General features: G+C 42.4%; 2 protein-coding genes across 2 annotated transcripts in view; one reads left to right on the top strand and one right to left on the bottom strand.

Annotated features, from left to right (window-relative positions):
- LOC124018174 (protein diaphanous homolog 3-like) overlaps positions 1-18741 on the top strand; it is a 690151-nt gene that overhangs the window by 225782 nt on the left and 445628 nt on the right. The gene's annotated exons all lie outside the window — the stretch shown is intronic.
- Positions 1-18741, bottom strand: part of LOC124018171 (protein diaphanous homolog 3-like) — a 94821-nt gene that overhangs the window by 63135 nt on the left and 12945 nt on the right. Inside the window, exon 3 of the mRNA XM_046333434.1 lies at positions 2362-2498. Within this exon, the coding sequence (XP_046189390.1) occupies positions 2362-2498 (137 nt within the window). The remainder of the gene's footprint in view (positions 1-2361; positions 2499-18741) is intronic.

The raw sequence follows: 18741 nt of genomic DNA, 5'->3' as shown, positions 1-18741 counted from the left end.
ACTGTCTTTCTGTCTATTACTCTAGGTCTCTGCCAACTGTCTATGACTCTAGGTCTCTGCCAACTGTCTATGACTCTAGGTCTCTGCCAACTGTCTATGACTCTAGGTCTCTGCCAACTGTCTTTCTGTCTATGACTCTAGGTCTCTGCCAACTGTCTTTCTGTCTATGACTCTAGGTCTCTGCCAACTGTCTTTCTGTCTATGACTCTAGGTCTCTGCCAACTGTCTATGACTCTAGGTCTCTGCCAACTGTCTTTCTGTCTATGACTCTAGGTCTCTGCCAACTGTCTTTCTGTCTATGACTCTAGGTCTCTGCCAACTGTCTATGACTCTAGGTCTCTGCCAACTGTCTATGACTCTAGGTCTCTGCCAACTGTCTATGACTCTAGGTCTCTGCCAACTGTCTTTCTGTCTATGACTCTAGGTCTCTGCCAACTGTCTTTCTGTCTATGACTCTAGGTCTCTGCCAACTGTCTTTCTGTCTATGACTCTAGGTCTCTGCCAACTGTCTATGACTCTAGGTCTCTGCCAACTGTCTATGACTCTAGGTCTCTGCCAACTGTCTTTCTGTCTATGACTCTAGGTCTCTGCCAACTGTCTTTCTGTCTATGACTCTAGGTCTCTGCCAACTGTCTTTCTGTCTATGACTCTAGGTCTCTGCCAACTGTCTTTCTGTCTATGACTCTAGGTCTCTGCCAACTGTCTATGACTCTAGGTCTCTGCCAACTGTCTATGACTCTAGGTCTCTGCCAACTGTCTATGACTCTAGGTCTCTGCCAACTGTCTATGACTCTAGGTCTCTGCCAACTGTCTATGACTCTAGGTCTCTGCCAACTGTCTATGACTCTAGGTCTCTGCCAACTGTCTATGACTCTAGGTCTCTGCCAACTGTCTATGACTCTAGGTCTCTGCCAACTGTCTATGACTCTAGGTCTCTGCCAACTGTCTATGACTCTAGGTCTCTGCCAACTGTCTATGACTCTAGGTCTCTCCCTACTGTCTATGACTCTAGGTCTCTGCCAACTGTCTATGACTCTAGGTCTCTGCCAACTGTCTTTCTGTCTATGACTCCAGGTCTCTGCCAACTGTCTTTCTGTCTATGACTCTAGGTCTCTGCCTACTGTCTTTCTGTCTATGACTCTAGCTCTCTGCCAACTGTCTATGACTCCAGGTCTCTGCCAACTGTCTTTCTGTCTATGACTCTAGGTCTCTGCCAACTGACCCTCAGCCTCGTCCCTGTTCAACTGTACTGTAGTCAGACTTTAAACAGGTCAATGATCATGGACTCGCTGCTCAGATGCTGTGGATGAGTTCTACCATTTAGCTTGTTCTCCACCACGTGTACATCAGGTAGAGGAAGATGAGCAGGAGAGAGGAGAGAGATGGAGAACATGGGTGATGGAGGACAGGTGAAGGAGAACAGAGGACATATAACATGGGTGATGGAGGAGAACAGGGGATAGATAACATGGGTGATGGTGGAGAACAGGGGATAGATAACATGGGTGATGGAGGACAGGTGGAGGAGAACAGGGGATAGATAACATGGGTGATGGAGGAGAACAGAGGACAGATAACATGGGTGATGGAGGAGAACAGAGGACAGATAACATGGGTGATGGAGGAGAACAGAGGACAGATAACATGGGTGATGGAGGAGAACAGAGGACAGATAACATGGGTGATGGAGGAGAACAGAGGTTAGATAACATGGGTGATGGAGGAGAACAGAGGACAGATAACATGGGTGATGGAGGAGAACAGAGGATAGATAACATGGGTGATGGAGGACAGGTGAAGGAGAACAGAGGTTAGATAACATGGGTGATGGAGGAGAACAGAGGATAGATAACATGGGTGATGGAGGAGAACAGGGGACAGATAACATGGGTGATGGAGGACAGGTAGAGGAAAACTGGGGATAGATAACATGGGTGATGGAGGACAGGTGAAGGAGAACAGAGGATAGATAACATGGGTGATGGAGGACAGGTGAAGGAGAACAGAGGACATCTAGAGGAAGTCATGTTGAGGGCAGAGTGAAGGAGAACAGAGGAAGTCATGTTGAGGGCAGAGTGAAGGAGAACAGAGGAAGTCAGGTTGAGGGCAGAGTGAAGGAGAACAGAGGAAGTCATGTTGAGGGCAGAGTGAAGGAGAACAGAGGAAGTCATGTTGAGGGCAGAGTGAAGGAGAACAGAGGAAGTCATGTTGAGGGCAGAGTGAAGGAGAACAGAGGCCAGCTAGAGGAAGTCATGTTGAGGGCAGAGTGAAGGAGAACAGAGGAAGTCATGTTGAGGGCAGAGTGAAGGAGAACAGAGGAAGTCATGTTGAGGGCAGAGTGAAGCAGGGATGGGGACCTACGTGTTCTCCTCGCCCACAATGCAGATGGCTGACAGCAGCTTGACCACGTCGGTCATCATGGCGGGCTGGGTGGGGTCGATGGCTCGGGCCAACAGGGTCAGACACTTCTCCTCTGACAGGATACGCTCCAACCCATACTAGAACCAGACGACAGATCACATGTTAGACAGACTCTCCAACCCATACTAGAACCAGACTACAGATCACATGTTAGATAGACTCTCCAAACCATACTAGAACCATACTAGAACCAGACGACAGATCACATGTTAGACAGACGCTCCACACCATACTAGAACCATACTAGAACCAGACTACAGATCACATGTTAGATAGACCCTCCAAACCATACTAGAACCATACTAGAACCAGACAACATGTTAGACAGACTCTCCAAACCATACTAGAACCATACTAGAACCAGACAACATGTTAGACAGACTCTCCAAACCATACTAGAACCATACTAGAACCAGACTACAGATCACATGTTAGACAGACGCTCCAAACCATACTAGAACCATACTAGAACCAGACTACAGATCACATGTTAGACAGACGCTCCAAACCATACTAGAACCAGACTACAGATCACATGTTAGATAGACTCTCCAAACCATACTAGAACCATACTAGAACCAGACAACATGTTAGATAGACTCTCCAAACCATACTAGAACCATACTAGAACCAGACAACATGTTAGACAGACTCTCCACACCATACTAGAACCAGACAACATGTTAGACAGACTCTCCACACCATACTAGAACCATACTAGAACCAGACAACATGTTAGACAGACTCTCCACACCATACTAGAACCATACTAGAACCAGACAACATGTTAGATAGACTCTCCAAACCATACTAGAACCATACTAGAACCAGACAACATGTTAGATAGACTCTCCAAACCATACTAGAACCATACTAGAACCAGACAACATGTTAGATAGACTCTCCAAACCATACTAGAACCATACTAGAACCAGACAACATGTTAGATAGACCCTCCAAACCATACTAGAACCAGACGACATGTTAGACAGACTCTCCAAACCATACTAGAACCAGACAACATGTTAGACAGACTCTCCAAACCATACTAGAACCATACTAGAACCAGACAACATGTTAGACAGACTCTCCAAACCATACTAGAACCAGACAACATGTTAGACAGACTCTCCAAACCATACTAGAACCAGACAACATGTTAGACAGACTCTCCAAACCATACTAGAACCATACTAGAACCAGACAACATGTTAGACAGACTCTCCAAACCATACTAGAACCATACTAGAACCAGACAACATGTTAGACAGACTCTCCAAACCATACTAGAACCAGACAACATGTTAGACAGACTCTCCAAACCATACTAGAACCATACTAGAACCAGACAACATGTTAGACAGACTCTCCAAACCATACTAGAACCATACTAGAACCAGACAACATGTTAGACAGACTCTCCACACCATACTAGAACCAGACAACATGTTAGACAGACTCTCCACACCATACTAGAACCATACTAGAACCAGACAACATGTTAGACAGACTCTCCACACCATACTAGAACCATACTAGAACCAGACAACATGTTAGATAGACTCTCCAAACCATACTAGAACCATACTAGAACCAGACAACATGTTAGATAGACTCTCCAAACCATACTAGAACCATACTAGAACCAGACAACATGTTAGATAGACTCTCCAAACCATACTAGAACCATACTAGAACCAGACAACATGTTAGATAGACCCTCCAAACCATACTAGAACCAGACGACATGTTAGATAGACTCTCCAAACCATACTAGAACCAGACAACATGTTAGACAGACTCTCCAAACCATACTAGAACCAGACAACATGTTAGACAGACTCTCCAAACCATACTAGAACCATACTAGAACCAGACAACATGTTAGACAGACTCTCCAAACCATACTAGAACCATACTAGAACCAGACAACATGTTAGACAGACTCTCCAAACCATACTAGAACCATACTAGAACCAGACAACATGTTAGACAGACTCTCCAAACCATACTAGAACCATACTAGAACCAGACAACATGTTAGACAGACTCTCCACACCATACTAGAACCATACTAGAACCAGACAACATGTTAGACAGACTCTCCACACCATACTAGAACCATACTAGAACCAGACAACATGTTAGACAGACTCTCCACACCATACTAGAACCATACTAGAACCAGACAACATGTTAGATAGACTCTCCAAACCATACTAGAACCATACTAGAACCAGACAACATGTTAGATAGACTCTCCAAACCATACTAGAACCATACTAGAACCAGACAACATGTTAGATAGACTCTCCAAACCATACTAGAACCATACTAGAACCAGACAACATGTTAGATAGACTCTCCAAACCATACTAGAACCATACTAGAACCAGACAACATGTTAGATAGACCCTCCAAACCATACTAGAACCAGACTACAGATCACATGTTAGATAGACGCTCCAAACCATACTAGAACCAGACGACAGATCACATGTTAGACAGACTCTCCAAACCATACTAGAACCATACTAGAACCAGACAACATGTTAGACAGACTCTCCAAACCATACTAGAACCATACTAGAACCAGACGACAGATCACATGTTAGACAGACTCTCCACACCATACTAGAACCATACTAGAACCAGACGACAGATCACATGTTAGACAGACTCTCCAAACCATACTAGAACCATACTAGAACCAGACGACAGATCACATGTTAGACAGACTCTCCAAACCATACTAGAAACATACTAGAACCAGACGACAGATCACATGTTAGACAGACTCTCCAAGCCATACTAGAACCAGACGACAGATCACATGTTAGACAGACTCTCCAAACCATACTAGAACCATATTAGAACCAGACGACAGATCACATGTTAGACAGACGCTCCACACCATACTAGAACCAGACGACAGATCACATGTTAGACAGACTCTCCAAACCATACTAGAACCAGACAACATGTTAGACAGACTCTCCACACCATACTAGAACCATACTAGAACCAGAAAACATGTTAGATAGACTCTCCAAACCATACTAGAACCATACTAGAACCAGACAACATGTTAGATAGACTCTCCAAACCATACTAGAACCATACTAGAACCAGACAACATGTTAGATAGACCCTCCAAACCATACTAGAACCAGACTACAGATCACATGTTAGACAGACTCTCCAAACCATACTAGAACCATACTAGAACCAGACAACATGATAGACAGACTCTCCAAACCATACTAGAACCATACTAGAACCAGACGACAGATCACATGTTAGACAGACTCTCCACACCATACTAGAACCATACTAGAACCAGACGACAGATCACATGTTAGACAGACTCTCCAAACCATACTAGAACCATACTAGAACCAGACGACAGATCACATGTTAGACAGACTCTCCAAACCATACTAGAACCATACTAGAACCAGACGACAGATCACATGTTAGACAGACTCTCCAAGCCATACTAGAACCAGACGACAGATCACATGTTAGACAGACTCTCCAAACCATACTAGAACCATATTAGAACCAGACGACAGATCACATGTTAGACAGACGCTCCACACCATACTAGAACCAGACTACAGATCACATGTTAGACAGACTCTCCAAACCATGCTAGAACCAGACAACATGTTAGACAGACCCTCCAAACCATACTAGAACCAGACTACAGATCACATGTTAGACAGACTCTCCAAACCATACTAAAACCATACTAGAACCAGACAACATGTTAGACAGACTCTCCAAACCATACTAGAACCATACTAGAACCATACTAGAACCATACTAGAACCAGACAACATGTTAGATAGACCCTCCAAACCATACTAGAACCATACTAGAACCAGACAACATGTTAGATAGACTCTCCAAACCATACTAGAACCATACTAGAACCAGACAACATGTTAGACAGACTCTCCAAACCATACTAGAACCAGACAACATGTTAGATAGACCCTCCAAACCATACTAGAACCATACTAGAACCAGACAACATGTTAGACAGACTCTCCAAACCATACTAGAACCATACTAGAACCAGACAACATGTTAGACAGACTCTCCAAACCATACTAGAACCATACTAGAACCATACTAGAACCAGACAACATGTTAGATAGACCCTCCAAACCATACTAGAACCAGACAACATGTTAGACAGACTCTCCAAACCATACTAGAACCATACTAGAACCAGACAACATGTTAGATAGACGCTCCAAACCATACTAGAACCATACTAGAACCAGACAACATGTTAGACAGACTCTCCAAACCATACTAGAACCATACTAGAACCATACTAGAACCATACTAGAACCAGACAACATGTTAGATAGACCCTCCAAACCATACTAGAACCAGACAACATGTTAGACAGACTCTCCAAACCATACTAGAACCATACTAGAACCAGACATGTTAGATAGACGCTCCAAACCATACTAGAACCAGACAACAGATCACATGTTAGACAGACCCTCCAACCCATACTAGAACCAGACGACAGATCACATGTTAGACAGACTCTCCAAACCATACTAGAACCAGACAACATGTTAGACAGACTCTCCACACCATGCTAGAACCAGACAACATGTTAGATAGACCCTCCAAACCATACTAGAACCATACTAGAACCAGACAACATGTTAGACAGACTCTCCAAACCATACTTGAACCAGACAACATGTTAGACAGACCCTCCAAACCATACTAGAACCAGACAACATGTTAGACAGACTCTCCAACCCATACTAGAACCATACTAGAACCAGACAACATGTTAGACAGACTCTCCAAACCATACTAGAACCAGACAACATGTTAGACAGACTCTCCAAACCATACTTGAACCATACTAGAACCATACTAGAACCATACTAGAACCAGACAACATGTTAGATAGACCCTCCAAACCATACTAGAACCAGACAACATGTTAGACAGACTCTCCAAACCATACTAGAACCATACTAGAACCAGACATGTTAGATAGACGCTCCAAACCATACTAGAACCAGACAACAGATCACATGTTAGACAGACCCTCCAACCCATACTAGAACCAGACGACAGATCACATGTTAGACAGACTCTCCAAACCATACTAGAACCAGACAACATGTTAGACAGACTCTCCACACCATGCTAGAACCAGACAACATGTTAGATAGACCCTCCAAACCATACTAGAACCATACTAGAACCAGACAACATGTTAGACAGACTCTCCAAACCATACTTGAACCAGACAACATGTTAGACAGACCCTCCAAACCATACTAGAACCAGACAACATGTTAGACAGACTCTCCAACCCATACTAGAACCATACTAGAACCAGACAACATGTTAGACAGACTCTCCAAACCATACTAGAACCAGACAACATGTTAGATAGACCCTCCAAACCATACTAGAACCATACTAGAACCAGACAACATGTTAGACAGACTCTCCAAACCATACTAGAACCATACTAGAACCAGACAACATGTTAGATAGACGCTCCAAACCATACTAGAACCATACTAGAACCAGACAACATGTTAGACAGACTCTCCAAACCATACTAGAACCATACTAGAACCATACTAGAACCATACTAGAACCATACAACATGTTAGATAGACCCTCCAAACCATACTAGAACCATACTAGAACCAGACAACATGTTAGATAGACTCTCCAAACCATACTAGAACCAGACAACATGTTAGACAGACTCTCCAAACCATACTAGAACCAGACAACATGTTAGATAGACCCTCCAAACCATACTAGAACCAGACAACATGTTAGATAGACCCTCCAAACCATACTAGAACCATACTAGAACCAGACGACAGATCACATGTTAGATAGACCCTCCAAACCATACTAGAACCAGACAACATGTTAGATAGACCCTCCAAACCATACTAGAACCATACTAGAACCAGACGACAGATCACATGTTAGATAGACCCTCCAAACCATACTAGAACCAGACAACATGTTAGACAGACTCTCCAAACCATACTAGAACCATACTAGAACCAGACAACATGTTAGACAGACTCTCCAAACCATACTAGAACCATACTAGAACCAGACAACATGTTAGACAGACTCTCCAAACCATACTAGAACCAGACAACATGTTAGACAGACCCTCCAAACCATACTAGAACCATACTAGAACCAGACAACATGTTAGATAGACTCTCCAAACCATACTAAAACCATACTAGAACCAGACAACATGTTAGACAGACTCTCCAAACCATACTAGAACCAGACAACATGTTAGATAGACCCTCCAAACCATACTAGAACCATACTAGAACCAGACAACATGTTAGACAGACTCTCCAAACCATACTAGAACCAGACAACATGTTAGACAGACTCTCCAAACCATACTAGAACCATACTAGAACCAGACAACATGTTAGATAGACGCTCCAAACCATACTAGAACCAGACAACAGATCACATGTTAGACAGACCCTCCAACCCATACTAGAACCAGACGACAGATCACATGTTAGACAGACTCTCCAAACCATACTAGAACCAGACAACATGTTAGACAGACGCTCCAAACCATACTAGAACCAGACAACAGATCACATGTTAGACAGACTCTCCAAACCATACTAGAACCAGACAACATGTTAGACAGACTCTCCAAACCATACTAGAACCATACTAGAACCAGACAACATGTTAGATAGACCCTCCAAACCATACTAGAACCAGACAACATGTTAGACAGACTCTCCAAGCCATACTAGAACCAGACGACAGATCACATGTTAGACAGACCCTCCAAACCATACTAGAACCAGATCACATGTTAGACAGACTCTCCAAACCATACTAGAACCATACTAGAACCAGACAACATGTTAGACAGACCCTCCAAACCATACTAGAACCATACTAGAACCAGACAACATGTTAGATAGACTCTCCAAACCATACTAAAACCATACTAGAACCAGACAACATGTTAGACAGACTCTCCAAACCATACTAGAACCAGACAACATGTTAGATAGACCCTCCAAACCATACTAGAACCATACTAGAACCAGACAACATGTTAGACAGACTCTCCAAACCATACTAGAACCAGACAACATGTTAGACAGACTCTCCAAACCATACTAGAACCATACTAGAACCAGACAACATGTTAGATAGACGCTCCAAACCATACTAGAACCAGACAACAGATCACATGTTAGACAGACCCTCCAACCCATACTAGAACCAGACGACAGATCACATGTTAGACAGACTCTCCAAACCATACTAGAACCATACTAGAACCAGACAACATGTTAGATAGACGCTCCAAACCATACTAGAACCAGACAACAGATCACATGTTAGACAGACTCTCCAAACCATACTAGAACCATACTAGAACCAGACAACATGTTAGATAGACTCTCCAAACCATACTAGAACCATACTAGAACCAGACAACATGTTAGATAGACTCTCCAAACCATACTAAAACCATACTAGAACCAGACAACATGTTAGACAGACTCTCCAAACCATACTAGAACCAGACAACATGTTAGATAGACCCTCCAAACCATACTAGAACCATACTAGAACCAGACAACATGTTAGACAGACTCTCCAAACCATACTAGAACCATACTAGAACCAGACAACATGTTAGACAGACCCTCCAAACCATACTAGAACCAGACAACATGTTAGACAGACTCTCCAAACCATACTAGAACCATACTAGAACCAGACAACATGTTAGATAGACCCTCCAAACCATACTAGAACCAGACAACATGTTAGACAGACTCTCCAAGCCATACTAGAACCAGACGACAGATCACATGTTAGACAGACCCTCCAAACCATACTAGAACCAGATCACATGTTAGACAGACTCTCCAAACCATACTAGAACCATACTAGAACCAGACAACATGTTAGACAGACTCTCCAAACCATACTAGAACCATACTAGAACCAGACAACATGTTAGATAGACTCTCCAAACCATACTAGAACCATACTAGAACCAGACAACATGTTAGATAGACCCTCCAAACCATACTAGAACCAGACAACATGTTAGACAGACTCTCCAAACCATACTAGAACCAGACAACATGTTAGACAGACTCTCCAAGCCATACTAGAACCATACTAGAACCAGACAACATGTTAGACAGACCCTCCAACCCATACTAGAACCAGACGACAGATCACATGTTAGACAGACCCTCCAAACCATACTAGAACCAGACAACATGTTAGACAGACTCTCCAAACCATACTAGAACCATACTAGAACCAGCCAACATGTTAGACAGACCCTCCAAACCATACTAGAACCAGACAACATGTTAGACAGACTCTCCAAACCATACTAGAACCATACTAGAACCAGACAACATATTAGACAGACTCTCCAAGCCATACTAGAACCAGACAACATGTTAGACAGACTCTCCAAACCATACTAGAACCAGACAACATGTTAGACAGACCCTCCAAACCATACTAGAACCAGACAACATGTTAGATAGACCCTCCAAACCATACTAGAACCATACTAGAACCAGACAACATGTTAGATAGACTCTCCAAACCATACTAGAACCATACTAGAACCAGACAACATGTTAGACAGACTCTCCAAACCATACTAGAACCAGACAACATGTTAGACAGACTCTCCAACCCATACTAGAACCATACTAGAACCAGACAACATGTTAGACAGACTCTCCAAACCATACTAGAACCAGACAACATGTTAGATAGACTCTCCAACCCATACTAGAACCATACTAGAACCAGATGACAGATCACATGTTAGACAGACCCTCCAAACCATACTAGAACCAGACAACATGTTAGACAGACTCTCCAACCCATACTAGAACCAGACAACATGTTAGACAGACTCTCCAAACCATACTAGAACCATACTAGAACCAGATCACATGTTAGACAGACTCTCCAAACCATACTAGAACCATACTAGAACCAGATCACATGTTAGACAGACTCTCCAAACCATACTAGAACCATACTAGAACCAGACAACATGTTAGATAGACTCTCCAAACCATACTAGAACCATACTAGAACCAGACAACATGTTAGATAGACTCTCCAAACCATACTAAAACCATACTAGAACCAGACAACATGTTAGACAGACTCTCCAAACCATACTAGAACCAGACAACATGTTAGATAGACCCTCCAAACCATACTAGAACCATACTAGAACCAGACAACATGTTAGACAGACTCTCCAAACCATACTAGAACCATACTAGAACCAGACAACATGTTAGACAGACCCTCCAAACCATACTAGAACCAGACAACATGTTAGACAGACTCTCCAAACCATACTAGAACCATACTAGAACCAGACAACATGTTAGATAGACCCTCCAAACCATACTAGAACCAGACAACATGTTAGACAGACTCTCCAAGCCATACTAGAACCAGACGACAGATCACATGTTAGACAGACCCTCCAAACCATACTAGAACCAGATCACATGTTAGACAGACTCTCCAAACCATACTAGAACCATACTAGAACCAGACAACATGTTAGACAGACTCTCCAAACCATACTAGAACCATACTAGAACCAGACAACATGTTAGATAGACTCTCCAAACCATACTAGAACCATACTAGAACCAGACAACATGTTAGATAGACCCTCCAAACCATACTAGAACCAGACAACATGTTAGACAGACTCTCCAAACCATACTAGAACCAGACAACATGTTAGATAGACCCTCCAAACCATACTAGAACCATACTAGAACCAGACAACATGTTAGACAGACTCTCCAAACCATACTAGAACCAGACAACATGTTAGACAGACTCTCCAAGCCATACTAGAACCATACTAGAACCAGACAACATGTTAGACAGACCCTCCAACCCATACTAGAACCAGACGACAGATCACATGTTAGACAGACCCTCCAAACCATACTAGAACCAGACAACATGTTAGACAGACTCTCCAAACCATACTAGAACCATACTAGAACCAGCCAACATGTTAGACAGACGCTCCAAACCATACTAGAACCAGACAACATGTTAGACAGACTCTCCAAACCATACTAGAACCATACTAGAACCAGACAACATATTAGACAGACTCTCCAAGCCATACTAGAACCAGACAACATGTTAGACAGACTCTCCAAACCATACTAGAACCAGACAACATGTTAGACAGACCCTCCAAACCATACTAGAACCAGACAACATGTTAGATAGACCCTCCAAACCATACTAGAACCATACTAGAACCAGACAACATGTTAGATAGACTCTCCAAACCATACTAGAACCATACTAGAACCAGACAACATGTTAGACAGACTCTCCAAACCATACTAGAACCAGACAACATGTTAGACAGACTCTCCAACCCATACTAGAACCATACTAGAACCAGACAACATGTTAGACAGACTCTCCAAACCATACTAGAACCAGACAACATGTTAGATAGACTCTCCAACCCATACTAGAACCATACTAGAACCAGATGACAGATCACATGTTAGACAGACCCTCCAAACCATACTAGAACCAGACAACATGTTAGACAGACTCTCCAACCCATACTAGAACCAGACAACATGTTAGACAGACTCTCCAAACCATACTAGAACCATACTAGAACCAGATCACATGTTAGACAGACTCTCCAAACCATACTAGAACCATACTAGAACCAGATCACATGTTAGACAGACTCTCCAAACCATACTAGAACCAGACAACATGTTAGACAGACTCTCCAAACCATACTAGAACCAGACAACATGTTAGATAGACCCTCCAAACCATACTAGAACCAGACAACATGTTAGACAGACTCTCCAAGCCATACTAGAACCAGACGACAGATCACATGTTAGACAGACCCTCCAAACCATACTAGAACCAGATCACATGTTAGACAGACTCTCCAAACCATACTAGAACCATACTAGAACCAGACAACATGTTAGACAGACTCTCCAAACCATACTAGAACCATACTAGAACCAGACAACATGTTAGATAGACTCTCCAAACCATACTAGAACCATACTAGAACCAGACAACATGTTAGACAGACTCTCCAAACCATACTAGAACCATACTAGAACCAGACAACATGTTAGATAGACCCTCCAAACCATACTAGAACCAGACAACATGTTAGACAGACTCTCCAAACCATACTAGAACCAGACAACATGTTAGATAGACCCTCCAAACCATACTAGAACCATACTAGAACCAGACAACATGTTAGACAGACTCTCCAAACCATACTAGAACCAGACAACATGTTAGACAGACTCTCCAAGCCATACTAGAACCATACTAGAACCAGACAACATGTTAGACAGACTCTCCAAACCATACTAGAACCAGACAACATGTTAGATAGACCCTCCAACCCATACTAGAACCATACTAGAACCAGACAACATGTTAGACAGACTCTCCAAACCATACTAGAACCAGACAACATGTTAGATAGACCCTCCAAACCATACTAGAACCAGACAACATGTTAGACAGACTCTCCAAACCATACTAGAACCATACTAGAACCAGACAACATGTTAGATAGACCCTCCAAACCATACTAGAACCATACTAGAACCAGACAACATGTTAGACAGACTCTCCAAACCATACTAGAACCAGACAACATGTTAGACAGACTCTCCAAGCCATACTAGAACCAGACGACAGATCACATGTTAGACAGACCCTCCAAACCATACTAGAACCAGACAACATGTTAGATAGACCCTCCAAACCATACTAGAACCATACTAGAACCAGACAACATGTTAGATAGACGCTCCAAACCATACTAGAACCAGACAACAGATCACATGTTAGACAGACTCTCCAAACCATACTAGAACCATACTAGAACCAGACAACATGTTAGATAGACTCTCCAAACCATACTAGAACCATACTAGAACCAGACAACATGTTAGATAGACTCTCCAAACCATACTAAAACCATACTAGAACCAGACAACATGTTAGACAGACTCTCCAAACCATACTAGAACCAGACAACATGTTAGATAGACCCTCCAAACCATACTAGAACCATACTAGAACCAGACAACATGTTAGACAGACTCTCCAAACCATACTAGAACCATACTAGAACCAGACAACATGTTAGACAGACCCTCCAAACCATACTAGAACCAGACAACATGTTAGACAGACTCTCCAAACCATACTAGAACCATACTAGAACCAGACAACATGTTAGATAGACCCTCCAAACCATACTAGAACCAGACAACATGTTAGACAGACTCTCCAAGCCATACTAGAACCAGACGACAGATCACATGTTAGACAGACCCTCCAAACCATACTAGAACCAGATCACATGTTAGACAGACTCTCCAAACCATACTAGAACCATACTAGAACCAGACAACATGTTAGACAGACTCTCCAAACCATACTAGAACCATACTAGAACCAGACAACATGTTAGATAGACTCTCCAAACCATACTAGAACCATACTAGAACCAGACAACATGTTAGATAGACCCTCCAAACCATACTAGAACCAGACAACATGTTAGACAGACTCTCCAAACCATACTAGAACCAGACAACATGTTAGATAGACCCTCCAAACCATACTAGAACCATACTAGAACCAGACAACATGTTAGACAGACTCTCCAAACCATACTAGAACCAGACAACATGTTAGACAGACTCTCCAAGCCATACTAGAACCATACTAGAACCAGACAACATGTTAGACAGACCCTCCAACCCATACTAGAACCAGACGACAGATCACATGTTAGACAGACCCTCCAAACCATACTAGAACCAGACAACATGTTAGACAGACTCTCCAAACCATACTAGAACCATACTAGAACCAGCCAACATGTTAGACAGACCCTCCAAACCATACTAGAACCAGACAACATGTTAGACAGACTCTCCAAACCATACTAGAACCATACTAGAACCAGACAACATATTAGACAGACTCTCCAAGCCATACTAGAACCAGACAACATGTTAGACAGACTCTCCAAACCATACTAGAACCAGACAACATGTTAGACAGACCCTCCAAACCATACTAGAACCAGACAACATGTTAGATAGACCCTCCAAACCATACTAGAACCATACTAGAACCAGACAACATGTTAGATAGACTCTCCAAACCATACTAGAACCATACTAGAACCAGACAACATGTTAGACAGACTCTCCAAACCATACTAGAACCAGACAACATGTTAGACAGACTCTCCAACCCATACTAGAACCATACTAGAACCAGACAACATGTTAGACAGACTCTCCAAACCATACTAGAACCAGACAACATGTTAGATAGACTCTCCAACCCATACTAGAACCATACTAGAACCAGATGACAGATCACATGTTAGACAGACCCTCCAAACCATACTAGAACCAGACAACATGTTAGACAGACTCTCCAACCCATACTAGAACCAGACAACATGTTAGACAGACTCTCCAAACCATACTAGAACCATACTAGAACCAGATCACATGTTAGACAGACTCTCCAAACCATACTAGAACCATACTAGAACCAGATCACATGTTAGACAGACTCTCCAAACCATACTAGAACCATACTAGAACCAGACAACATGTTAGATAGACTCTCCAAACCATACTAAAACCATACTAGAACCAGACAACATGTTAGACAGACTCTCCAAACCATACTAGAACCAGACAACATGTTAGATAGACCCTCCAAACCATACTAGAACCATACTAGAACCAGACAACATGTTAGACAGACTCTCCAAACCATACTAGAACCATACTAGAACCAGACAACATGTTAGACAGACCCTCCAAACCATACTAGAACCAGACAACATGTTAGACAGACTCTCCAAACCATACTAGAACCATACTAGAACCAGACAACATGTTAGATAGACCCTCCAAACCATACTAGAACCAGACAACATGTTAGACAGACTCTCCAAGCCATACTAGAACCAGACGACAGATCACATGTTAGACAGACCCTCCAAACCATACTAGAACCAGATCACATGTTAGACAGACTCTCCAAACCATACTAGAACCATACTAGAACCAGACAACATGTTAGACAGACTCTCCAAACCATACTAGAACCATACTAGAACCAGACAACATGTTAGATAGACTCTCCAAACCATACTAGAACCATACTAGAACCAGACAACATGTTAGATAGACCCTCCAAACCATACTAGAACCAGACAACATGTTAGACAGACTCTCCAAACCATACTAGAACCAGACAACATGTTAGATAGACCCTCCAAACCATACTAGAACCATACTAGAACCAGACAACATGTTAGACAGACTCTCCAAACCATACTAGAACCAGACAACATGTTAGACAGACTCTCCAAGCCATACTAGAACCATACTAGAACCAGACAACATGTTAGACAGACCCTCCAACCCATACTAGAACCAGACGACAGATCACATGTTAGACAGACCCTCCAAACCATACTAGAACCAGACAACATGTTAGACAGACTCTCCAAACCATACTAGAACCATACTAGAACCAGCCAACATGTTAGACAGACGCTCCAAACCATACTAGAACCAGACAACATGTTAGACAGACTCTCCAAACCATACTAGAACCATACTAGAACCAGACAACATATTAGACAGACTCTCCAAGCCATACTAGAACCAGACAACATGTTAGACAGACTCTCCAAACCATACTAGAACCAGACAACATGTTAGACAGACCCTCCAAACCATACTAGAACCAGACAACATGTTAGATAGACCCTCCAAACCATACTAGAACCATACTAGAACCAGACAACATGTTAGATAGACTCTCCAAACCATACTAGAACCATACTAGAACCAGACAACATGTTAGACAGACTCTCCAAACCATACTAGAACCAGACAACATGTTAGACAGACTCTCCAACCCATACTAGAACCATACTAGAACCAGACAACATGTTAGACAGACTCTCCAAACCATACTAGAACCAGACAACATGTTAGATAGACTCTCCAACCCATACTAGAACCATACTAGAACCAGATGACAGATCACATGTTAGACAGACCCTCCAAACCATACTAGAACCAGACAACATGTTAGACAGACTCTCCAACCCATACTAGAACCAGACAACATGTTAGACAGACTCTCCAAACCATACTAGAACCATACTAGAACCAGATCACATGTTAGACAGACTCTCCAAACCATACTAGAACCATACTAGAACCAGATCACATGTTAGACAGACTCTCCAAACCATACTAGAACCAGACAACATGTTAGACAGACTCTCCAAACCATACTAGAACCAGACAACATGTTAGATAGACCCTCCAAACCATACTAGAACCAGACAACATGTTAGACAGACTCTCCAAGCCATACTAGAACCAGACGACAGATCACATGTTAGACAGACCCTCCAAACCATACTAGAACCAGATCACATGTTAGACAGACTCTCCAAACCATACTAGAACCATACTAGAACCAGACAACATGTTAGACAGACTCTCCAAACCATACTAGAACCATACTAGAACCAGACAACATGTTAGATAGACTCTCCAAACCATACTAGAACCATACTAGAACCAGACAACATGTTAGACAGACTCTCCAAACCATACTAGAACCATACTAGAACCAGACAACATGTTAGATAGACCCTCCAAACCATACTAGAACCAGACAACATGTTAGACAGACTCTCCAAACCATACTAGAACCAGACAACATGTTAGATAGACCCTCCAAACCATACTAGAACCATACTAGAACCAGACAACATGTTAGACAGACTCTCCAAACCATACTAGAACCAGACAACATGTTAGACAGACTCTCCAAGCCATACTAGAACCATACTAGAACCAGACAACATGTTAGACAGACTCTCCAAACCATACTAGAACCAGACAACATGTTAGATAGACCCTCCAACCCATACTAGAACCATACTAGAACCAGACAACATGTTAGACAGACTCTCCAAACCATACTAGAACCAGACAACATGTTAGATAGACCCTCCAAACCATACTAGAACCAGACAACATGTTAGACAGACTCTCCAAACCATACTAGAACCATACTAGAACCAGACAACATGTTAGATAGACCCTCCAAACC

The sequence above is a fragment of the Oncorhynchus gorbuscha genome, unplaced genomic scaffold, assembly GCF_021184085.1.
Source record: "Oncorhynchus gorbuscha isolate QuinsamMale2020 ecotype Even-year unplaced genomic scaffold, OgorEven_v1.0 Un_scaffold_419, whole genome shotgun sequence".
NCBI classification, from domain to species: Eukaryota; Metazoa; Chordata; class Actinopteri; order Salmoniformes; family Salmonidae; genus Oncorhynchus; species Oncorhynchus gorbuscha.
Note: the sequence above shows the minus strand (reverse complement) of the source record. Positions and strands in the feature narration are given on the sequence as shown.